Source organism: Lissotriton vulgaris, chromosome 9 (genome assembly GCF_964263255.1).
Source record: "Lissotriton vulgaris chromosome 9, aLisVul1.2, whole genome shotgun sequence".
NCBI lineage: Eukaryota > Metazoa > Chordata > Amphibia > Caudata > Salamandridae > Lissotriton > Lissotriton vulgaris.
The window spans coordinates 1166130467-1166156251 of record NC_141697.1 but is presented as its reverse complement, the minus strand read 5'-3'; the positions used below and the strand labels follow the sequence as shown (position 1 = coordinate 1166156251).

Sequence of the window (25785 nt, the reverse complement as noted above, 5' to 3'; positions counted from 1 at the left end):
CAAATCTCTGGTCCCTACTGAAATAATGGCCAATCCCTGGTCCATCTTTCTCAGCCAGCTAATTATATTTCCTTCCAGACTGGTCTCAAAACTCCTAGTAATATTCACCCTCCATTGCCTTGCATGTCTCCAACCTCCATCATGTACTCCTAATCACACCTCTGGCCAAAGTGTGGTCTCCCATTCACACTGTCAACCACGTCTTCGTAGCCATTCACTTTGCACCCAATCCAAGTGTACTTTTCCTCAACCCAATAACAAACGCTGTGTCTCTGCTTCAGCCCCCACTCCCAACCCCTTCCCCTATTCAATTTAAATGGAGTTGGTGCCTTCATATCCATCTGGTAGGTCAGGAGTCATGAATTTATCAAATAGTGGACACTCTATAATGCACAAACGATTAAGGAGCACAATTTGAACCCCCTCGAAGCCCTACTAGGAACAGCAACAAATGCTGTGCTGTGCATTTGTTTACGGTAATACAGCTTCTTTCCCAGTAAAAATGCTCCATCGTTGAGGCTTGCTAGGATCGAAGAGAACGAGGGAGAAGTAACAGACCAGGGCAAGAGAGCATTTCCTGAAAAGATGCTCTTACAGGGGAGTATTACAGAATCCTAACAATGTATGAGGTTGAGCAACATAGCTAGCTGCAATCCTTGCACAATGCAAACTGTCAGAACCGAGAATTATAGACATCTTCCATGATCACAGGAAGTTTTTCATATTGCACAAAAGCACACATAAAATATTCAGTTGAGTATAATCTTAGCATCTCGTGACACTTCACTCAGTGGCAAGAGCTCTCAACGACAAGGTCGAAAGAGGACATACACGCTCAGTTATGCAACTGAGAAGTTCCATTTATAATAGGGATAGAACACAGAGTATAACCAGCAGTGGCAAAGCCAAAAAGTTAAGCGAAATACTTTTTCATGATGCTGTGCAGCATTTGCCTCCCCAAAAAGTGTTGTGATGCATTCAGAGTGCGTACTCATCATGATGCTACTGGTGCCTGCATTCTTCAATAGACATGTGTATTTATGATGATGTGTGAGCATTTATCACCATATAGCCTACAGAATGACGCGGGTGCCATTACATATTTTTTAGTCTATGGATTCAAGATGGAGGACGCCGCTTTGAACTGTAAATAAAAAAATCCATTGCGCTACAATGCATTTCAGCAAGCAGAGCAGCAGTACAGCAAATGGGAGCATCGAGCCTTCAAACAAATGTAAATATATATATATATACACACACACGGTCTGTTTTTTTTCTGGCGACAGCACACAGATGTCAATTTGTTTTTATAATTTATCGATTCAGTTATCAATGAAAATGTAACTTTAGATATTGAAGCCAACAAACTTATAAAGCCGGAACCAGTTGATAAGGCAATGTCCTTAAAGTTTCTTACAAGTCTATGGAGAAGGAACTGGGCTGTGTACTGTAGTGCGGTTAGCACTCTAGCAGACGCACGCACGCATCCACGCATCCGCAGGCCAGGCGTGGCCTGCGGGGTCCAATAAAAGAAGGACGCGCGCTCGGGCACGTCACTTCCGAATGAGACGAGTGTGTGGTTTACTGGCTGATGCTCCGCGCTTCCACCCCTGCGCACGTGGCCATGCTGGTCGCGTAGGCATACCCACACCCCCCCACTACATTGGCGACGAGTGGAGGGATACCAACCCTCGCTCCCCTCATCGGGTGGTACCATCGACACCAACCCGCGGTGCCTACCGCGTGGAGCTCAACGTACCCTCATTCTGGCGGGTCCGCCCCAGTGACCCGAGGTTGCCTGAATCACGCCGAGGCAGCACCACAGGTTGTCGACCCACTAACTTTTGAGCACAACCGTCATGGTGGACGAGGCAGCGGCTCCAGTCCTCAACATCCCGTTCCAGCATGCTGCTGCGGGAGTGCTACCGCCATTCAGCGAAGCGAGTGACCCATCCACAGCTTCACCCCGATGGAAGGTGTGGCTAGAGAGACTTGAAAATTACTTCGTGGTCACCAGAGAAACGGACGACGCGGTGAAACGATCGCTGCTCCTTCACTACGCGGGGGACGAGGTGTTCCGACTCTTCAAACACCTACCCAATTCGGCGGGAGTGACCACGTACGCTGCTGCGGTCACCGCATTGAACAATCATTTTGACCCACAACTGAACGTAGATTTCGAAGTCTTTAAGTTGGGACAAGCCCGCCAACGAGAAGGTGAATCGATGGACCAATTCCACACCCGGGTCCGGGAACTGGCCAGTTCCACGGACGAAGACCAACCCAAGGCCATCAGGCGCCAACTAATACAAGGATGTCGGGACAAAACGCTAACGGGCCATATCCTAAGAAAGCCCGGGATCTCGCTCGAGGACATCCTTGTCTTGGCCAGAGCCCATGAACTGTCAGATGCCAGGGCCACGGCCATGGAACAAGCGCTGCACAAGATTCCCGCCAAACCGGAAACGACCAGGAGTGAGCGGGCTGACGCAGTACGGGCACGACCACGTGGCCCAGGAAGAAAAGGAGCCCGGCGAGACGCACCACAGGGCCGGTGCGGATACTGTGGACACGAACCCCATGCGGCCAGAGACTGTCCTGCCCAAGGCCAAGTCTGCGGGAACTGCGGAATCCCAAATCATTTCGCAGCGGTCTGCCGTCGGAGGAACAAACCTCCAAACTCACAGAAATCATGGACAACAGCCAAAGCGGTCCGCCAACTATCTATAGCAGAATCACCCCCAGGGAGGACAGGCGAATTCCGACCAACATCACAGGTTGAATCAGACTCGGAGGACGAGGAGGAGGCGTATGTGGTCTCGTTCGCCAGGGAACTAAAACTCAGACGAAGGCCGCAGCCAACGTGTGTGATCCACGTGGGTGAGAGCGAAGTGAAGGCCGTCATAGACACAGGGGCCACTGTCAATGTCATGGGCCTACAAGAATTCAACAAGCTGCGCCCTCGCCCGGAAGTCTTAAACTCCAAGACCAAGATATTTGCGTATGGCGCCGACACCCCACTTCCCCTAAAAGGGAAAATAATCACACCCATACGGGCTGACGACGTGGAAGTCACCGCAACGATCCACATCATTGATCGAGAGGCCGACACCCTAATAAGCAGTCACACGGCGGAAGACCTAAAGCTCATTGCTTTTGCCAACCACATACGGAACCACCAGGTAGAAGAACTTCTGGAACGCTTCCCCGAGCTGTTCAAAGGCCTGGGGTGCATCAAGTGTGCACCGATCAAGTTGCACATCGACAAGACCATCGCCCCCACCGCTCTCCGCCATCGGAGAATTCCATTCCACCTGCGACCATTGGTGGAGAAAGAACTGGTGAAACTCGAGAAATTGGGAGTCATCGAAAAGGTAACCGGGCCCACCCCGTGGGTGTCGCCCATGGTCATCGTCGAGAAACCCAAGCAGCCGGGCGAGGTCCGGCTATGCATAGATATGAGACTACCAAACGCGGCAATCAAGCGGGAAAGACACCTGACCCCGACGATGGATGACATCATAGCCGACGTGAATGGCTCGAAGTGGTTTTCCAAAATCGACCTTAATGCAGGATACCATCAACTGCCACTTGCTGAAGAGTGCCGTTTCATAACCACGTTCAGCACCCACCTGGGCCTCCGGAGGTACAAGCGACTCAACTTCGGAATATCCTCGGCCGCCGAGGTGTTTCAAAACACCATCAGGGAACTGCTCTCAGGACTGCCAGGAGTCATCAATGTGAGTGACGACATCCTCATACACTCAGCCACGGCCTCCGAACATTACAAACACTTGCGGGATGTGTTGAAGAGACTCAGCTCACATGGAGCGACACTCCACAAGGAGAAATGCCAATTTTTCCAGCCCTCGATCGAGTTCTTTGGCTATGTGTTCAACCAGGAGGGAGTCCAGATTGACCCGCGGAAGTCGAAATCCATCAAAGACGCCCCAGCACCCCAATCGCCCACAGAAGTGAGGAGCTTCCTCGGAATGGCCACATACTGCGGCCGTTTCATCCCAGGACTAGCCACACGCAGTGAGCCTCTCCGAGCGTTGACGAAGGCAGATGCCGCCTGGACCTGGGGCCCCAAAGAACAAGAAGCCTTCCGGAGCATAAAAGAAGCACTTCTAGAGAATGCCACCCTCTCCTACTTCGACCCGACCAAGCGGACTGAGGTAATCGTGGATGCCAGCCCCGTAGGGCTTGGGGCAGTCCTGACACAAGAACATGAACCGGGAAAATGGACCGCCCTAGCATTCGCAAGCAAAGCCCTAACGCCCACTGAGGCCCGATATGCCCAGATCGAGCGCGAAGCGCTAGCCATCAAATGGGCCTGTGGACACTTCCACCTTTACCTTCACGGACAAGCATTCGTCATGGTCACAGACCATCAACCTTTGGTGCCACTCTTCAAAGGCACTGCCCCCCATCCGCCGCCACGAATCGAGAGATGGGTGATCCAGCTCCAGACCTACGACATGGAGGTCATCTACAGGCCCGGAGCCAAAAATCCAGCCGACTACTTGTCACGGCACCCACTGCCGCGAGAACTGGCAGCCACTGATGAGGAATGTAATGGCTATGTTCAGTGGGTGGCTCTCACATCATGCCCCCAGTGTATGACTCTAGACGAAATCAAGGAGGCAGCCACGGAAGACCTCCCCTACATGCGATCACTCCAGGCGGTGCAAGAGGGGTCCTGGACGGATTACCTCCGGCCTCCCCCGAGCTGGTCGGCGGCCGACAAGGAAACACTCACCAAGTATTGGCAGATCCGCCATGAACTCAGCGCCACAGAGGAGGGCACACTACTTAGGGGGACGCGCCTTGTGATACCAAGGCAACTCAGACATCGGGCCACACAACTGGCACACGGAGGCCACCAAGGGGCCACCAAGATGAAGGCGCGCATGCGCGAGAAGGTGTGGTTCCCCGCACTGGAAAGCACCGTGGACGAATATGTCAAGAACTGCATGTCCTGTCAGTTAACCAGTGATCCGGAGCGACCAGTCCCCATCATCACGGAGGAAGCCTGCACAGCTCCCTGGGAGAAGGTCAGTGTGGATTTCGGGAGTTTCCCCGGCGAGGGACACACTCTGGTGGTCATAGACTCTTATTCTAAATACCCCCTTGTAGAGAAAGTGCCATCCACGGCTTTTACCCATGTGGGGCCAGCCCTTGAAAAGATGTTCTCCCTATTCGGCCTGCCCGGTGAACTTAAAAGCGACAATGGCCCTCCCTTCCAAGGGGCGGAGTTTGCCACATTCATGGCGACGCGAGGCATCACCCACCGGCGCATCACTCCCCAGTGGCCACAAGCCAATGGGGAGGTGGAGCGGTTCATGCGTACACTTAACAAAATGTTCAGAATCGCAGTGGTCGAAGAGGCTGACCCCGAGCAGAGACTGCACGAATTCCTGAGGGAGTACCGTGGAACGCCCCACTGCACCACGCTGAGAAGCCCGTGGTCGCTGATGTTTCAAGGCCAACGCAGGGACCTCCTCCCTGTGCCGCCGGGGCCAAGGCGGGAAGATAAGGAACCGGATGAGATGCAGGAACTCGCCCAAAGACGCCGCCACAGGAACAACATGCGGGCGAGCAGCCGCCGCAGGGCCACCCCAAGGCAGCTATATCGAGGGGACAGGGTCATCATCAAGAATCGACGACCCGGGGGAAAGTTTCAGACTTTCTATGAACCAGGACCGTGGACGGTCACTCACACAAAGGGCACCATGGTGACCGCCAATAAGGAGGGAGAAGAAGTATCAAGGAACTCATCATGGTTCAAGGTCGTCACTCCAGCAGACAGTGCAAGTGCTGAAACACAGGAGGACATTCCCGAGACGCCCAGAGCGACAGCACCAGAAGCGGCGAGCGGCCCTGCAGCAGACAGGGGGGGCCTCACACCAGAATCCGAAGCGCCAATACCCTCCACCCCCGTCCGGAGCCAGGCCCACCATGGGGACCGAGGCTCAGGCCGCACGCCTCGTTACAGTCTGAGGCCCAACCCTCGACCCAACCAGAAACTAAATGACTATGTCTGCTACCTGAGCTCCTGAACTCTGCGACCGAGGAGCACGCAAGTACCATGTCATCCTTGTATTGTTTTTCATGAACAGTCTAATCGAACATTTTGAAATTGTTGAAAGTTGGATAGAGATGTAGTGCGGTTAGCACTCTAGCAGACGCACGCACGCATCCGCAGGCCAGGCGTGGCCTGCGGGGTCCAATAAAAGAAGGACGCGCGCTCGGGCACGTCACTTCCGAATGAGACGAGTGTGTGGTTTACTGGCTGATGCTCCGCGCTTCCACCCCTGCGCACGTGGCCATGCTGGTCGCGTAGGCATACCCACACACCCCCACTACATGTACCAAGATGCTTTCCCGCATAATAAAATGATGGACTCTAAAAGGACCAAAAGTTGCTAGGCCACATGGTTCAGCATCCAAAGTGTTTGTCATTTAGTCTTAATTATAAAGCACTGTCATGCAGAATTTCTGGGAGGAACACATTACGTGTAAATTAACACATGTTGCAGACGTGCACGAGGAGCTCACAAAAGCCAGAGAGACTACCTTCCCAAAATGGAAAGGCAGGAGATATTGTGAAGTCTTGATGACAGGGTAATTGCTGCATACAGCATGTTGACAAAAAAAAACTAACAAAAAAAACACAAGCGTGGTAAACACAATCTCTGACACCATGAGACGAGTCGGTAAAGGATGTTTCAGGCGATGCTGGACCTTCTAAAGGATAGATGGAAAGGGGGGAGTTTTGTGATGAATGCCATTGAAAAAGGAAAGTCAACTATTTGATTCAAATTTGTGGACTAGCAAGTCTGTAATCTCTGAACGCCTTAAAGACCACTCAATTGCCATATGCAGAATGTAACGGGAGAAGTTATTGTAGAATTTTGGCAATCTGATGTTTAGACTGGGCACGCAGGCGGGGCAAGGTGGTCAAAGAAGCTACAGAAGAGCATCTGGACATACAAATTAGTTGAATGAAAATTCACTGGACATATTTTGAATATACCACACAAGTAAGGAACGTTATATTTAAATACATAAAAAAGGGAGTAGATTGGATATCTGAAACTAGTCTCTCACAAGCGCTTAGTGGCATGAACACAGTATGATGTGACATGGATCCCCACTTGCCTCATTTCCTTCATGCCATTCAAAGCATCCAGAAAGCCATCAGTCAAATCTTGAGCAGAGATGTCAGAATTGGAGTATTTAAATATGGTCAGCTTTCGATCCTGTGATGCACAACGATTTCTGCAGCATGTACATTACTTACTCAGGTTACCTGCGATTAACATTAATAAAAAGCAACATACATACGTTATGAAATCCATGTAAATTATTTTGGATTATTTACAATGTAAACTTCCATCTGGAAAGGGTATAACTGTTGTTTTACTGCACATATCAGCTGAGCAGAAATGGTCATTCTCTTGCTACCAGCGCCATTGTTGCAGTGGCCTGTCAGCGTCAGGTACAAACGCATTAATGAAATCACCTGTTTAAAACGGCCTCCTCAAGTTTCAAGTTTCAAGTTTTTATTGTTATGATTTGGCTCTCGTTGAGGGCCACATAAAATAACATACAAATTAACATGACAAAATAAGCGAAAGTTACATACAGCATCAAAAGTAAACACTAAAATATAGACGAATACTGTACTCAACAGCATCTCCCAAAATCACATTAATATATGTCTAAAAATTCTTTAAAATAATTAAATAATCTAAAACAGAACATTTCGTTAGGGGGACAATAGAGAGCATTGGAGAACATTTTTATATTCAAGATTCCCAACTGTAGACAAATTGGTTTTATCCATTTTTTGCGCAGTAATCGTAATATCGGGCAAATAAACAGTACATGGTTGAGGTCTTGAGCAGCATTATTACATAGGTTGCATAGGGGAGACACACCATACCACTTTGCAAGGAGTGTATTAAGTGGTAACAAGTTATGGCGTAAAAGGAACCACAACCTCCGAACGCCATGTGGAATATTCCATCTTAAGTATTGTTGTGCTTGTTTGGGTATATAGGTCAGGACCAAGGCTTCCCTTTCTTTATACTTCTGTTCTTCAAGTGTATCACTCTTATAACACATTTCCCAGGACCTACTTTTTAGTTTTAGCTTTAACTCTGCTGGAGAAAGAGAAAATAACGTACTTTCGTCGAGTTCCAATAATAAGACAGCTTTTCTAAAGTTTTTTACCAGCTGCGAGAACTCGTTAAAGTTACCTAAAAGCTCCTTTTTTAAGATTTCACGTAGGGTTCCTGGTTTACTTCTGGCCAAGCATGCTACCCACCTTACGAGAGCGGCTAGCCCTTGTGCCCAGCAGCTTCGCAGACCAAACTCCAGTCGGCAAGCGGATGTGGAGCATGCTGAATTAAGAGAGGAAATTTTCCTTAGTACCTTTCCCTCCGTTTTTTGCATAAAAACCCATTGTTTTAAATCCACCAATTCAATTCCATAAAGGAGGGTGGCAGGAATCTTCGCTCGAAATACCTCTAAGCAAGCAGAGAAATGCCTCTTCCCTGTTGCATTATATAAGGAACATAGGCCCCTACCATGGGCCATGGCTTTTCTAGAGTTATTTTCAATGTGAGGCTTCTCACTAAGATTAGAAGATATTATTTTGCCCAGAAACGAGTAGGAGTTAACTACCTCGAGTTTTTCACCACTTAATGTCCAATTATAGCTCCTAGATCTGCATTTCTTTTTACCAGAGATGCACATGATCTTGCTTTTTGAGCTATTAATTTTCATATAGTGTTTGACCGCAAAATCATTCAATGTATGAAGACGATTAGCGAGACCTTTTGGGGTCAAATCTAAGACTAGTATGTCATCTGCATACATTAAAATAGATATGGCAGTCCCTCCAATAACTGGGGGAAGACCCTCACATTCAGCCACTGTAGTTGGTAAGTCGGCCATATACAGGGAAAACAGCGTTGGAGCCAATATACATCCCTGTTTTAAGCCATTCCGAGAGGGGATTGCCTTAGTGAGTCCCCTTTCTCCGCCTTGTAACACTCTACACCAAGTATTACAGTGTAAGGATTTAACTAAGTCCAGTAAGTATCTCGGCATCCCCAGCAACGTCAATTTTCTCCACAGCGTCGGCCGGTCAACCCTATCGAACGCTGCGGAGAAATCTATAAATGCTGCATATATGGCCCCGCCACGAACCCGCACATATTTGTCTATGATTACATGTAGCATAGTTAGGTTATCTAGAGTTCCATGCTCTTTTCGAAAGCCTGTTTGTTCCATAGGAATAATATTATTTAAGAGAGCCCAGTCTGTTATTAAAATTAATAAAAGTTTAGCAAAGATTTTACCTATCTCATCTAATAGCGCAATTAGGCGATAGTTAGAGGGATTATCACGGTCACTTTTTTTAAAAATTGGAATCAAAATACTTCCCCGCCAAGAATCGGGAACTGATCGGTTTTTGAAACACGCCAGGAACACTGGAAGAAGAATCCTGCTCCAAGTGGTTATATCTTGCTTAATTATAGACATGGGGACTTCGTCCGGTCCCATGGCCCCAGAAGAGCGCATACTTTTAATTGCAGTAGCTATAGAAAACTCAGTGGGGAGTTCCATTTGAGGATCAATATTACAGTCTGGATCCCGAGCATCGCCCCCTGCGTCATTGCATGCATATAAGTTGAGCACAAATTGGGTCCAGACATTTTCAGAGATAACAGTAGGATTGGATGATTTAACAACACCACATCCTTGTCTTATTATGGACCAGAAGGCTCTAGAGTTTTTACTCCTTGATGCTTCTCTCAAGTTGATCCAAACCATATCTTCCTTATCTCTTTTGAGCTTGGCTTTCAATCTCACCCTCCTTCTCTTTAACAAAGCTAACTGTATCCGAGTCTCTCCTGATCTATTAAGATATTGCATCCTAACCAATATGTTAATCTCTTTATTTAACTTTAATAGAGGGCTAGGTATGAAATATTTCTTTATAGACTTTCCTCTATTCCTGGTCATTTCCGTAATTTTTTGAATAAGTAGTTCAAGGAACCTAAATTCCCTACCTTGCCAAGAGTCAAGTTCAGTTAAGAGTTGGATAAGGATGTTTTGTACAGCTTTATTATAACTGGAACCCCAATGGCATCTCCCAGACTGGCAATTAATAGAGAAGCCTTTGTTCTTTAGGGACCAGCAGTCAGACTCAGGAGGTGTTAGTGAGATAGTTAGCGTAATAATTTTATGGTCACTCAAACGAGTATGGGTGATTACCAGGTCTTTAAGGTAAGAAAACGTATCGAAGTCAGTTATTGCATAGTCCAGAATAGATTCGCCACAAATGGAACCATGTGTAAAATTTGCCGGGGAATCAGAAGGCATTCTGCCATTTATAATAATTCCTTCCATGGCACTGAGCTCCCCAAGAAGAATCTTACCCCTTTTATTCGTTTTTATTATATTAGGGAAGAGAGCTTGGGGAATATTAAATACTTCTTCTTTTACCTTGTTTCTAAACATGTCTAGGGAAGTATTGGACACTTTACAATTTAAGTCCCCCACCAACAAAAGGTATGGGGGGTCATCCACCTCTAATAACTGCTTTATATAAGAGAACAAACGCTTTAAAACTGGGGTAAAAGTATCTTCGGGAGGGATGTAGGCATTTAGTATTATCAGCGATGACCGTTGTACGGTATTATACAGGTTAGAAATAGTTATGGATTGGAATAAATTACTCTCATCCTTATAGTGTGAGAATTGCCATTGTAATGTATTGGATAGCAAACAAGCAATTCCACCTTTAGCATGGCCCCTTTTAGATGGCGTTGCAGCGGCTTCTAGGATGAAGTAATCATTCCCTCCATAAGGGAGGGTTTCACACCATGTTTCTTGGATACAATACACATCTGCACTCAGGGAAAAAAGATAATCAAATTTCTCCGGACAATTGGACAAGCCAGCAGCATTCCAAGAAACTATTTTTAGACATTGGTTAAAAATATGTAGTTGGTCGTGGGTTTCTCGAGGAGGTGTTTGCGAGAACTCCCGGTAACCAATTCCACATCAAAGCATCTTCACCTAGAGGATTATCAGTGCACCCCGGTAAAGGAAAGACCTGAGAAACCATACGTTTGCCTCTGGAAAGCCAAATTTTCAGGTCATTATTACATACAGGATAATCATCCTGACCAGAGGACCATCTTGTGTCTCTTTGAGAGAAAGAGAGACATAAGTTTTTATTAACAAAAGGTAACACGTCAATTCCTCTACGGTGAAAAGCTTCTGCATGTTGAAGAACTAAATTAGCGATAATTTTTGAGTAAAACTTTACCCTTATTCGTTGGCCATTTATAGATCTTATAGGTAAAACTAAATCAATATCATTCGTTAGGACCAACTTGAGGCTATCTATTTCATTAAAACAGCTAAGTAACCAAGATCTATTCATTCTTAAATCAGAGTCAAGTAATGGCAGGAAATCCAATGACAAAGTATCCACATATGAAACATTATCTTTTGGTGACTGGCGGGATACATTTCTAGCTGCATCAGTCTGAGGCAAAAAAATAGGAGCTGTTGGATTAAATACTCTTGTTACGATTGAAGAATGTCTATCAGCCACACTTATAGGCTGGGGAACAAGGGCATCAGTAACAGCTCCGGAAACCACTCTATTTGAAGATACTTCCTCAAAGGCCTCAATTACGGATACAGACCCCACCCTATTTATAGATAATACAAGTGGGGTAACATTGGAATCATTCGTAACATTTAAGATAGCTTCCCCATCTACATTATCCGGAATAACAGGAGGTGGGTTATACTCTCTTCCTAGGGGAACCGGCGTTTCAGTTATTATGTGTTTTGGAAAGATAATATGTCTAGGTCTTTTCTTTTTGTATTTACGTACAGGCTTCCCCTTTTTAGGTTTCGCTGGGGAGCGGAGCCGATTAGGCTCCGCCTCCAGAGAAATCTTATGTTTCTTAGTGTGTACTCTTAGTCCCTCCCTCTGTTTCATTGGCTAGCTCCATAAATGGAGCCTAGCCATTGGACTAGGGGCCTGTCCGTCAATGCCGGACCAGACACGGGGGCGTTCCCGAGATTCTTTGGCTTTTGCCGACGTCACGCGACGCCGGGAACGCCCCCGTGTCTGGTCCGGCCGGGCCGTGCTTGCTGCTGGCACAGATTCAGGGGTGAAACGAGGCCCGCGGTGTTTCCCTGCGCCCAGGATCCCCCCTGTTGATCTGCTGGTTAGAAACGGTCTAACCGCGACCTGGGGCCCCGAAAATCTATTGCCGCCAAATCACCGTCGCGGCCCGGGGCCAGAAACACCCTCCAAAGCGGCCGTTCGTGACCAGGAGCTGCAGCAGCAAAGATCGAAGCCGCCGCGCTCCTATTGGCCCAGCAAGACGAGCCCCTCCAGTAACGCCGCGCTGGGATTGGCCCAGCGCCGCCGCGTCATCGCCGAGGCCGCGCACTGATTGGCTGCCGGCTCAGCATCATCCAGGGGCAGGTCCCGGGAGCCGCGCTGTCATTGGCTGACTCCCGGGCGTGTGTGGAGGCTTGGCGTGAACGCCGCGACCGGATTGGTCCTCGGCGCCCTGCTTGGTAGGAAGCTGCGTGGGAGTGACGAAGCCGGGGAAGACCGACCCGACCTCGCCGAGGGAGCGCCGTGAGTGCCCCCTGCCCCTGGCCTGCCTGTCCCTGCTTGGAACGCAGCGCTAGTCCTCCGCCGCTCCCCGAGGAAACGAGAGCGGGCGGAGGGCTGCTGGGACCGGCCGGGGCAAGGAGCGAGTGTGCTCTGTGAGGCGCGGTGCGCCTAAATCCACCGGGGCTGCGAGGTGTCTGTTCGCGCTTACTGCTCGTTGACCTTTGTTGCCTTCCTCTAGGCTGCTAGGCCTCTGATATGTTGGGCTGGTTAGCTTAGACTGTGTCAGCACGGTTGGGCGTTTGCGGTTCTCTGCGCTGCAACTCCCTGCATGGAGAGCTGTGCTCTCACAAAATGGCCGCCCCAATGGTGCCTTCATTTTCGGTTTCCCGGCACTGCGCCGGACCCGCATTCGGTTGGTGCTCCGGTGGCGGTGGGGTGTATCTGCCGTTTCTGTGTCCTTGTGATTAACCTGTGCACTGCACTGCGTAACTTGGAAGGGTTTTCACAGGATGGCCGCCCCCCTGTATTTGTCGTTTCGGTTTTCCCCCTTTTGTCCTGGTCCAGCGTTAGTTCGCTCACAGCGGGGGTTCCGATTAGGGTGGTTATGGCGTTATAGGACTGTGTTGCAGTGTTCTGCTGCTTGTAGCGATTTGCCCATACGCAGTGCACGGTGCTTGATCGGGGCTTGCGGAGGTATGGGTGTGGTCGTCAAGATGGCTGCGCCCAGCCGCACTTTCGCTTTCTGCGGCCCTCTCGGGCTTTTTACCTGCTCCGTCCGCCGTCGTAAATCCCCTGTTTATTTTGTGCTGAGCACTGGCGGGTTACTTATATCTGGGTGGGGGAGGCGCTGGCCGAGTTTGAGTTCTGGGGCACACTCTTCTCTGCACTAACCTACTCTGGCTTGTTTCCCAGCCCTGAACGCCATCTTGTGTAGCTCGTCCCTCTCGGGTGAGAAGATCCGTCAGTATGTGAGTGCTGCTTGCATTCTCGGGGCTCTTCTTGCGCTCTTCTTGTGCCGCAGCTCTTCCGACGCCTGGGGCTATTCTTGTTTCTTGGGAAGTACTTGTTTTGCTTATATAAAATCAGTTATTTGCTCGGGGTTATGGAGGCAGCGGACCTAGGCACTCGTCCACATTGCCGTCCAAGCCACGCCCCCGCGGTGTGTATATCTTCTCTCTGTTATTCTGTGCGTAAAACCTCACAGAATAAATAAAAATTCAAAAGTATATTGAAAAGAACGATTCTAGGGCAACTACAGCATACTTAATTGTACTAAGAAAACATTATTGCACTGTACTATTAAGTGTGATTCGTTTTGGCAGAAGCCTGGGTACAAAGATCCCTGTGACTTTCTGGAACGGTTGCAGGTCTTCATGTTATAAACACCCTCCACCAGTTTTCCAAGAAGTGTCTTCCTGAAAACATTGCGGATAAGGGAGAAGGCAGGCGGCCAACTACAGCCAAATTTCGGAGGGGGGGGGGGGGGTGGCTGAAAATATTTCGGGGGCGGGGGGGGGGGGCTAATTCTTCCAACCACGGACAGAGTGGCTGTAAGAAGGGGTGAACACACAACAAAAGCCTCATTTACACGTACATGGTCTTTTAAAGACCTGTTAAGTACTCGGGTGCGGCGGCAATTAGATGCTCGCCAGCCTGCGAAGCTGTCTCCGGTGCGCGCCTGGGAGAAGGCCCCCTGCTTCTTCAGGGGTGGTTTAGTCCTGCTTTTGTCCTCTTCATGTCCTGGGCTGTGCTATTGTTCTAGGACGGGTGTAATCACTCCCTCTTTGATGGTCCTCTCACCCCAGGCGACTTTGTGCCGATTCTGCCTGATCCTGGATGTACACCCCCTCCCATTTCCTGGCCTCTGTATGTGCCCTGTTGCCAGGCAGATAATCCGCGGATCTCTGGGCTGGCTTGTTTTGAGAGCTTTGAACGACCTTTCCCCCAATTCCTCCGAGCGAAAAACAAGCACAGGGAGAAGAAATGCAAGCAAGCACTGACACAGGCAGGAGAAAAACAGCAGACAGGAAAAACAAGCAGTGGTACGGGACAAGGAAAACATTCAGTGCCATAGTGCCTCTGATAGGGGCTGCTTGGAAAATCATGTTTGCACGGTAAACACAAACTCAGTGCACCAGGAAAGAAACAATCGAACAGCAGAACAAATGATGTCTGGAATAGGGGACAAAAACGACCACATGTTATGGCAGCAGGGAAACTCGCACCGGCAAGGGGAGAGGAGGGAACCAAGTGCACAAGTGCCAAACACCTGGGGTTTACACAATGAGCAAAGGATACACACTGGCACCCAAAAAAACACTCATTGGAACGGGGGTCTGGGAAACGTGTCTTGGCGTCGGCTCGACATCCTGTGTTTCTGTTTCCTTGGGTAACGTAACTGTTGCGCAGGTAAAGCGCTCCAATACCTTCCGGTCGAGTTCGCGCTATATAATTTTGAAAAAAACTAACCAAAAATTAATGTGACCCTGTGTAATGAAACTTGTGCTCATCTAAAGCGCTCCTAACCTTCCAGTCTAGTTTGCGCTATATAAAACAGCACAAAGAAATGTAAAAAGTAAAAACCACAGACAAAGGAACCAAGCGAAAAACACAAGTGCAGTGGGTCAGGAAAACACGCACTAGCTGCACAGTGTACAGGAAAACAAGCACAGACCCAGGTCCCAGCCTGAAAAACAAGCGCTGTCAGCGTCGTGAAGAAAACAACCATGGTGTACTTTCGTCAGCAGACCCCTCCAGGTTTCCTTTAGTCAAGAGCCAGTAAATGCAGCAGGCCCACCCCTCACCCGCCTCCCCACTGCCCCCGACACCGGGCAGAGGAGCGCCGCCCCTAGGGGTGGAGCCCTCGGCTCAGTCTCCTCCTCTTCCTTTATAGATCCGATCCGGGTGGTTTGTTTCTTATGCAGAAGGAGAAACAGCCAGCAGAGGTGGTCGTACGTACATCCATCATCAAAGGGAGCTGGAGACAGGAGGCTAAGAGACACCCTTGCACACAACAGACACCTGACGGCGGCCCCATTCTACGCGCAGACTAGGTGAGGGGCGGATTAAGGGGGGTTGGGATTTTTGTCTTTGTGGTCTGAAATCTAAATCAGAAGTGGTGGTGCTTTGTACAGACCCCGTAAAAAGGACGAGAGAGCTTGGCATTCCCAGCCGGCAGCAGTGCCCTTTTTTTCCCGGTAGATTTTTGCTCCACCTTGGTACACGCTGTTTTAGCCCGGTGCCCGGAATATTGCCATCTAATGAATTCGGGTGCTAAATCTTCACTGATATCGGCTGGGAATCGGGCAACACCATTAGGTCTCTCTGTGCCCCAGACGAAGAGCTTGGTCAGGACTACACGGCCCTGGTATTCCGCGCACCGACATAAATGGAGGCTAGCCATTGGAACAGAGAGGCGTCCGTCAAAGCCGGACCAGACACGGGGGCGTTCCCGAGATTCTTTGGCTTTTGCCGACGTCACGCGACGCCGGGAACGCCCCCGTGTCTGGTCCGGCCGGGCCGTGCTTGCTGCTGGCACAGATTCAGGGGTGAAACGAGGCCCGCGGTGTTTCCCTGCGCCCAGGATCCCCCCTGTTGATCTGCTGGTTAGAAACGGTCTAACCGCGACCTGGGGCCCCGAAAATCTATTGCCGCCAAATCACCGTCGCGGCCCGGGGCCAGAAACACCCTCCAAAGCGGCCGTTCGTGACCAGGAGCTGCAGCAGCAAAGATCGAAGCCGCCGCGCTCCTATTGGCCCAGCAAGACGAGCCCCTCCAGTAACGTCGCGCTTTATTGCTTCTTTAAAAAATGTTCTCCTTCAGACAGCTTCTTTGATTTGTTAGCCTTTCTTAGACTCTATATACAGGGCGTTAGTATAACCGTAGGTCACCGGGGAGTAGTCTTGCATGCCTCCTTAGGTTTACATATGAAAGTAATTTTCTATCTCGTTTAAAAAAAAAAAAATCTATCTATCCGTAGTTCCACTCTTAATTGTGGGGCTCTTTGCATGTGTGTGGGGCTCTTTGCGTGTGTGTGGGGCTCTTTGCGTGTGTGTGGGGCTCTTTGCGCGTGTGTGGGGCTCTTTGCGTGTGTGTGTGGGGGGGGCTCTTGCGTGTGTGTGGGGGCTCTTGCGTATGTGTGTGAGGGGCTCTTGCGTGTGTGTGTGGGGGGCTCTTGCGTGTGTGTGGGGGGCTCTTGCGTGTGTGTGGGGGGCTCTTGCGTGTGTGTGTGGGGGGGCTCTTGTGTGGTGTGTGTGGGGGGCTCTTGTGTGTGTGTGTGGGGGGCTCTTGTGTGTGTGTGTGGGGGGCTCTTGTGTGGTGTGTGGGGGGCTCTTGTGTGTGTGTGTGTGTGGGGGGCTCTTGTGTGGGTGTGTGTATTGGCATTGTAAATGAGAATGCCATTTATTTATCTGTTTTCAAAACCAACACATAAATAAAAAGTTTGCCATTTAGAATGCCAATGGCTCAAACTTTTCCGAAGGCGAAACCGTTGCATTCGTGTGTGGGGCTCTTTGCGTGTGTGTGTGGGGGGGGCTCTTGCGTGTGTGTGGGGGCTCTTGCGTATGTGTGTGAGGGGCTCTTGCGTGTGTGTGTGGGGGGCTCTTGCGTGTGTGTGGGGGGCTCTTGCGTGTGTGTGGGGGGCTCTTGCGTGTGTATGTGGGGGGGGCTCTTGTGTGGTGTGTGTGGGGGGCTCTTGTGTGGTGTGTGTGGGGGGCTCTTGTGTGTGTGTGTGGGGGGCTCTTGTGTGGTGTGTGGGGGGCTCTTGTGTGTGTGGGGGGCTCTTGTGTGGGTGTGTGTATTGGCATTGTAAATGAGAATGCCATTTATTTATCTGTTTTCAAAACCAACACATAAATAAAAAGTTTGCCATTTAGAATGCCAATGGCTCAAACTTTTCCGAAGGCGAAACCGTTGCATTGTAAATGCTTGTTACCTCTTGTAATCATTTTGGCAGCTCGAGGAGACCCCAAGGGAGCTTCTGACTCCTTTTTTTCCTGCACAAAAATCGGGAAAAGATCTTGGCCCCCTGTTAGGGCTACTTCACACATTTCTTCTTCCTGCTCCACTGGTGATGGATCCATATTTAATGGCAGGGCAGATGAGGTGCATGGATTAGGGGACTTCTGAATCTCCGCCTCTATAGGCAATCCCAAAGTGACAGTACTCCTCCCTTCAGAAGGGTAAACCACCTCTTGATGTACAACAGGCGGAAGATTAGGAGTGGAAGCAGAAGTCTTAGATTCATTTTCCACATTTTTCGCATTCTTTACCAACAGTGCCTGAAGTATTTCAGTAACAGAAGATAAAATACAATCAGAATTTACTGCGAATTTACCCATTAACAATAATATGGAAGAGAGAATTTGCTCAAGGGCTATGAGTGACTCTGAAATGGGTTTGTCATTTTTCGGATAACTTGAGGATGTAAGAGGACAAATCCCGGATAGATTAAAGTGAGGGGATTGTTCATTACTCAGCGGAGACAAATTATCTGTGGATTTAATGGAGGGGGTACTGCTATATAATTGCAGACCAGAGGGTGTTTCTCCACTAGGTGTTTTATTAACTACTATGGGAGGTAGAGAATTCTTATCCACATATCTTCCGCACAGTTCAAAATCAATACTAGTATCTATAGAAACATCACCCTTAACTTCTTCCATAATATCATTCCCCTTCTGATTGTCAAGTAGCAGAGATTGCGCTATTAGCAAAGGTTCAACAGCAGCCACATGTTCAGCACCTATTGGAAGGTCTACCACGCTAGCCTGACTTAATGACCTTTCTATTTCCACCTTAGGGGCATCCTCACTACCTTCCTCCTTATTAAGACAGGGAGTTAATTGCTGTAATGGATCATTATCTGATTTCCTGGCAACTTCGAGTGATCCATTCAAACTTTTTTCCCAGATTTGTTTTAATTGCATCTGACCTTTCAGAATAACACTGTTAGCTTGTTTTTTCCGCAAGTGACTCGGACCGTGAGTTACACCATGGTTCTCCATTACCACCTTCCCAGATCGTAATGTCTTGGCCTCCATAATTCTTATAAATCTATAAAAGCCTACAATAAATCTCCCAGATTATTAAAAACACAATAGTAGAATAATATAAACACACGAAAAAAATGAAAGTGGGAGAGAAACTGACAGTACTACTATTTCATGCCTATATTTATGTCAGCGTAATTACAAGACCATACCATAAAGTAACACTAACTAATATCTTTAAAAAACGACTAAAAGAGTCAAGATACCAGTGCCCAGCCCGGCCTTCCTCGGCCACTGAGGGCCACAGAGGGCCCGCCCTTTGCCCGGGCTTAGCTCCGCGCTTTGCTCCGCGCGCGTCCCGCTAGCGCGTCAGTGGTGGTGAATAAATACCAGGAGAGGCGGGAAGAGGACCAGCTGCGGCGAGTTGAGCCGCGCTGCGCCTGCTGGTCCTCGCAGTCCCGACAGTTGATGGGCAGTGGCAAGACCCCCTGCTGAAGAAGAAAATCCGGCGTGGGTTAGAGTCTGTAGTCCACGAGCGGCGCCCGCGGAGCGGGGGCCGCGAGGCGTGGGTGTAGAGACAGCCGAGTATCCGCAGAGGGCTGACAGAACAAACGACAGCAGCGTTTCCACACGCACACAGTCAGGTAGGCAGAGCGATCACACCACGTTGAGGATCCCAGCCCGCAATTAACAGATTCCAGCGGGAGGGGCGGGAAGAGGACCAGCTGCGGCGAGTTGAGCCGCGCTGCGCCTGCTGGTCCTCGCAGTCCCGACAGTTGATGGGCAGTGGCAAGACCCCCTGCTGAAGAAGAAAATCCGGCGTGGGTTAGAGTCTGTAGTCCACGAGCGGCGCCCGCGGAGCGGGGGCCGCGAGGCGTGGGTGTAGAGACAGCCGAGTATCCGCAGAGGGCTGACAGAACAAACGACAGCAGCGTTTCCACACGCACACAGTCAGGTAGGCAGAGCGATCACACCACGTTGAGGATCCCAGCCCGCAATTAACAGATTCCAGCGGGAGGGGCGGGAAGAGGACCAGCTGCGGCGAGTTGAGCCGCGCTGCGCCTGCTGGTCCTCGCAGTCCCGACAGTTGATGGGCAGTGGCAAGACCCCCTGCTGAAGAAGAAAATCCGGCGTGGGTTAGAGTCTGTAGTCCACGAGCGGCGCCCGCGGAGCGGGGGCCGCGAGGCGTGGGTGTAGAGACAGCCGAGTATCCGCAGAGGGCTGACAGAACAAACGACAGCAGCGTTTCCACACGCACACAGTCAGGTAGGCAGAGCGATCACACCACGTTGAGGATCCCAGCCCGCAATTAACAGATTCCAGCGGGAGGGGCGGGAAGAGGACCAGCTGCGGCGAGTTGAGCCGCGCTGCGCCTGCTGGTCCTCGCAGTCCCGACAGTTGATGGGCAGTGGCAAGACCCCCTGCTGAAGAAGAAAATCCGGCGTGGGTTAGAGTCTGTAGTCCACGAGCGGCGCCCGCGGAGCGGGGGCCGCGAGGCGTGGGTGTAGAGACAGCCGAGTATCCGCAGAGGGCTGACAGAACAAACGACAGCAGCGTTTCCACACGCACACAGTCAGGTAGGCAGAGCGATCACACCACGTTGAGGATCCCAGCCCGCAATTAACAGATTCCAGCGGGAGGGGCGGGAAGAGGACCAGCTGCGGCGAGTTGAGCCGCGCTGCGCCTGCTGGTCCTCGCAGTCCCGACAGTTGATGGGCAGTGGCAAGACCCCCTGCTGAAGAAGAAAATCCGGCGTGGGTTAGAGTCTGTAGTCCACGAGCGGCGCCCGCGGAGCGGGGGCCGCGAGGCGTGGGTGTAGAGACAGCCGAGTATCCGCAGAGGGCTGACAGAACAAACGACAGCAGCGTTTCCACACGCACACAGTCAGGTAGGCAGAGCGATCACACCACGTTGAGGATCCCAGCCCGCAATTAACAGATTCCAGCGGGAGGGGCGGGAAGAGGACCAGCTGCGGCGAGTTGAGCCGCGCTGCGCCTGCTGGTCCTCGCAGTCCCGACAGTTGATGGGCAGTGGCAAGACCCCCTGCTGAAGAAGAAAATCCGGCGTGGGTTAGAGTCTGTAGTCCACGAGCGGCGCCCGCGGAGCGGGGGCCGCGAGGCGTGGATGTAGAGACAGCCGAGTATCCGCAGAGGGCTGACAGAACAAACGACAGCAGCGTTTCCACACGCACACAGTCAGGTAGGCAGAGCGAAAACGGCCTCCTCGAAAGGGAAGCTGGAGCCATCATACAGAATATATACACATCTATGGCATGCACAACTCAGAACCCGCCTTTCACGGTGAGAACAACAAAAACAAGTTGATGAGGCAAAATGTTTAACAGCACACACGAAGGTATTCACTTAAGTACGGTGTTCTGAAAGTTAAGTGATCTTTTTTGATACCCAACACAGGGGCGCGCGGCGGGCAAGAGCAGGGTCTTCTTACAATGGCTGCAGCTTACTTCTATGTGAATGTTGGTGTTGACGCCTTGCGCTGTTACCGCATCAGGCACCAAAGGAAATAGAAGGCCGACTAAAGCGCAACTTATCAATGATCAGAAAGTTCCTAAAGTAGCGACAATATCAGAAGGAAGCACTACATTTTAAAACAATCATAAAATGGTAACAAAGATGCAAGAGTAAAACTTCCATGCTTACTTGACTATTTAAAAGTACTTCAGAGGACCATGGGTCAGCAAGAAGTAGCACTCCATCCAAGGAGTGAGGACTCCCAGAGTCTTTGACTATTAGTGGTGATTTTCAAATGTATACATTTATTTATTATTTGAACGAATTTTGTGAAACAAGTAGCACATAATCATTTATGCATATAAAAAGAAAGCTTTTATATGCATAATGAGCTTATATCAGAATGACAACGATTACAGCAACCAACTTGGATTGAGAGCTATTAAGTACTTAAATAAGTGTTATGGTGTCAATTTTTTCTCCACTACGTAATGCTGCATAAAGTTCAGAACCATGGTGTCTTCATGGTGCACAGGTAACCAAAATGAGACATTTGCGCGTAAATACTGAAGCATTTAAATCAACTAGGTTTTTTAAATTGCGTAGGCAAAATGGTGTGCCTCACAATGAGGACAGCCAATGGGTGACGTGGGCTTACCCACTGCCCCATGCTCTATGCTGTGGTGGACAGAGTCGAAATGGGTATGAGAAGTTAACAGAGTAGATGATGATTGCTTACCAGAAGCCCTTCTACGTACATATAAACATATTTATGATTTTTTTGTTGTTGTAGGAAACATGAGTTTGGAGAGACAGCAAAAGTTAGACCTAAAATGTAGCTAGGTGACGAATGAGGTTTGGGGGAGAAGTGATAAAGGTAAAAGGAGGGAAAGCTGCACAGGGCATGCATTTGGTGGGAGTGACTGGAAAACCATGCACTCTCATGGAGAGCGTTTCCCTAAAAGTGAGCAGATAAGGATAGAGGTCAGCCAATCAAAAGATGGTAAAGAGGCAAGGCTCCAGGTGAGGGAGAAACACAAAAGTAGGAAGGAAAGACACTGAATACACAGCAAGCAAATGATAGTGACTTAAAGCCAACCAATGGGGAGTGACAGGTGAGTTCTAAGCCCACTGTGAGTTTTTGGTATAATCCACAAGAGACTTTCACCTAGGCGAGACCTTAAAAAAAAAAAAAAAAACACCAGCCCTCCTCACAGGGAGACTGAACTCCTATGTATCAAACCTCCCCTCTCCATTCCCAGGGACACAGAGTTTATGCAATAAACATCCTTCTCCACTCACACAGAAAGCAAGCGACCATGTACAACTCCTCCCTCCACTCCAAGGGACACATAGCCACTATGTATCGAACATCCACCATCACTCTAGTACACTCAGCTACTAGATACTAAACATTTCCTTTACTCGCAGGGACAATAAGCCACTATTTATCATGAGCCCACTCAACTCGCACGGAGCACTGAGCTACTATGTATCAATGGGTCTCCTCCTCATTGGCACTACTTGAGCTACTGTGTGTCAAACACCACTATTCACTTAAGGGGCACCAAGCTACCTTTTGCAACTTTCTCCCTCCTCTGAACACAGAGCTACCAAGTATCAAACACTCTGCTCTTATAAACACTAGTTTGAGATACTACGTGTCAAAAGCCTCTATTCAACGAGTGGATGGTAATCTAATATTTATGAATGATGCAGCTTGTGATGCTCTTAAATATTGTTGTGAATCGTTAGGAGCACTGCCCTCCAGGAGCAAAAAGTTAAGGGTGCCTCTCAGATAGACACCTGTTCTTGAAAGGTATTGCAGACGCCCTATTCCACTCTGCACGAGAAGTAAAACAGTATTAGTAGAAGTCTTCTAAAGATCTGGTTAGAAGCACTCTAAATACCCTACCCTAGAGTTCTTATAAGCTACACTCTCAAGTCCCAGTTCTTGCAAACTACTCTCTTCCCAATAGCCATAGTTCTTATCAGATGCACTTTTCTGCTCCAACCCCAACATTCTCCCTGATGTGTGCTTTCCTTTCTTAGCTGCTCTCTTCGATCCCTGCATCAGCTCTTGTTTGCTTCACTCCCCCAATCAGCCCCCGCTTTTTTTCAGATGCACGGTGTTGTCCAAACGTCAATTATTTTTCGTGGTATTATTCTCCACCAGACACTAGATTTGGTCAGATGGAACTCTGCCACATAAGACCACAGTTCTTCGCTGATGCAATCTTCTCCTAAAAACTACAGTTCCTGTCCTTCAGCAGCCCCCACTTCGTTTCAGACTCTAGGCATCCCCACTTTTTATTAGACATACTCGACTACTGAGGACCTCATCTCGTTTGAGGTGCTCTTCTTCACTACAAACAAGTCATAGCACAGAGCTATAATCACACTTCTGTAGTTGGCTGGGTCATGTCTGTTCTGCTGCCATCTGCCGAGTATGCAATTGCAACAAATGACTAAGAATTCTGGCCATGGATGCCTATACATTGCTTCCGCTGACCTAACAAACCTTCCTATTGGCAATGGTTTATTGGATCCCAGATGTAATGAGATGAAACCAGTACTGATTTCAAGTATTTGCCTTCAATTGTACAACAGTAAATTTGACGTGCCTCTGGATTTCTATACCATTTCACCTTCCTTCCTCTGCGAGTCAGTGTGTTTACAGAGGCTATGTCAGTCTAGGTTCTTAGACTCCCAGTCATGTTGTTGCGCTGTGCATTCTCTATAGGGAGGCACCAAAACGTCTGGCACAACACTGGACAGACTGGCCTTTCTTCTACTGCCGTGTTGGACCTTGTGGTCCACATACCAGTGCAATAGTCCCGTACAAACGCGCCCCCCCCCCAAAAAAAAAACATTTCTATGATGTTGGCTGTCCTCCTCCTCCTCCTCCCCCCCCCCCCCCCCGGATCCCTAATCCGTTTATTTATGTTTTGGAGCTGAATACGGTCTGCCTCAACCAATATTAACATTGTTTTCTTGGCTGGCAGCTTCCACTATTTCTACATCCGGGGTCAGGTTCTATATGCACAGTGAGATCACGTTGCCCGATGTCAGGTTTGAATGGTTCAACATGTCATCGATTACAAATACTAAAAGCAAAGAAAGAACATAGAGAGAACGGGCACTGATGAGCCACTCTTCCCTAGGGTTACCAGATGGCAGCCGCCAAGGACACACGTTTTCCAATAGCGTTTTCCTTCGGCATATAATTATTTCCATGAGAGCTACTCCAACTCAACTAAACCATGGACTACACTCCCCAGAATGCACTCGCTGGTTTGATAAACGCAAATTAGAAGCACAGTCACATCTGTAAACACTACTCAACAAACAAAATGTAAGTTTTGTTTGTTTACTGCAGCACTCCAGTCTCCACCTGCTTATGCTATATAAAATCTGCAACAACAACAAAAAAGCACCGCATACGCCTCCACTTGCTCCCTTCCAGCCTCCACCGATGGCTCCCACCTGCCTCTTGCAAAAATATATATATATACACATCTCCCTTCCCTATCAACTCCAGCACTCACCGCTAAGATGTTCACCAGGCTGGTCTTGCCGCTGTACTGCAGCCCGACCAGGGTCAACTCCATCTCCTCCCGCCAGAAGAGCGAGCGCAGCCAGCCCAAAAGCCGGGAGAGCAGCCCCATCCTAAAGCAGCGAGTCACCGATGTGGGCAGGAGGATAACCGGGCGCTACACACAGGCCCGGACACTAAACGGCAGACAGCCGGAGATGAACTCCCTGCAACCGGCTCTGGCTGCAGCGTCTGAGCGAGAAGCCCTCACCTAGCGGCAGCGCGGCACAAAACCAACGACGGACTATCCCATTTCAACAAAGGCGCCGCCATATTGAAACAAGGCTGTCGGATAAAGAGACAGAGACGGCTAACTGCGTTCACCTCGGTTATTTCTGATGTACTCACCCTTAGACAAACGCCAGCTGGTATTATAATGCTATAGAAAAGTTTAAACATATTTAAGAAAAAAAACGTGGATAAGAAGGTCGAGCATTGGCTTAACCTAACTACCCGCATATTACTCAAAGTTATTGTTACTTTTCGACATGACAAATACTCTGCTGATTATAACCTCCAACTTACGGCCCCTGAGCTTTACTAGAAAAACACAGGAGTTTCCGGAGTTTGTCCTACATCTCTGCCTATAATTAGGAAGCCCAGCCCTAGAGAACAGATAGCTAGAAGAAGCGTCCCTTTCCAAGAACAAAAACACTAGACCGCTCTCACGTTAAATAACTCTCGCAGCAAGACGACCATCTTATGTGCGAACGATGGATAATAATAGGGTGACCTGATTCTCAAAACAATGCAAGCACTGCCATAGCCAATAGGAATCGCCATTGGGACCTTATAAGTGGTTTAGCCACAGCTATTTGCTTTGGCAATGTTTTAAAGCGTATGTCACCCAAAAACGGACAGATATGTTTGATAAAATGTGTGGTGTTTTCAATATATAACTTCAGACACCCAGCTCTATAATAGATTTAAAACAAGCATTTGCAATGCAATAGGCCTCGCATTAGGAAAGTTTGAGCTATTGGTATTGTAAATGACAATTTTTTTATTTATGTTTTGTTTTTGAAAATAGGGAAATTAATAGCTTTGTCATTTACA

At 49.0% G+C, this 25785-nt stretch overlaps 1 protein-coding gene across 1 annotated transcript in view; it reads right to left on the bottom strand.

The window, feature by feature from the left end:
- The window catches only part of ARL8B (ARF like GTPase 8B), a 132920-nt gene extending 107940 nt beyond the window's left edge, over positions 1-24980 (bottom strand). The window contains exon 1 of the mRNA XM_086939211.1: positions 24683-24980. Within this exon, the coding sequence (XP_086795337.1) occupies positions 24683-24802 (120 nt within the window). The 5' untranslated portion in view covers positions 24803-24980. The remainder of the gene's footprint in view (positions 1-24682) is intronic.
- Between the last annotated feature and the right edge of the window lie 805 nt (positions 24981-25785).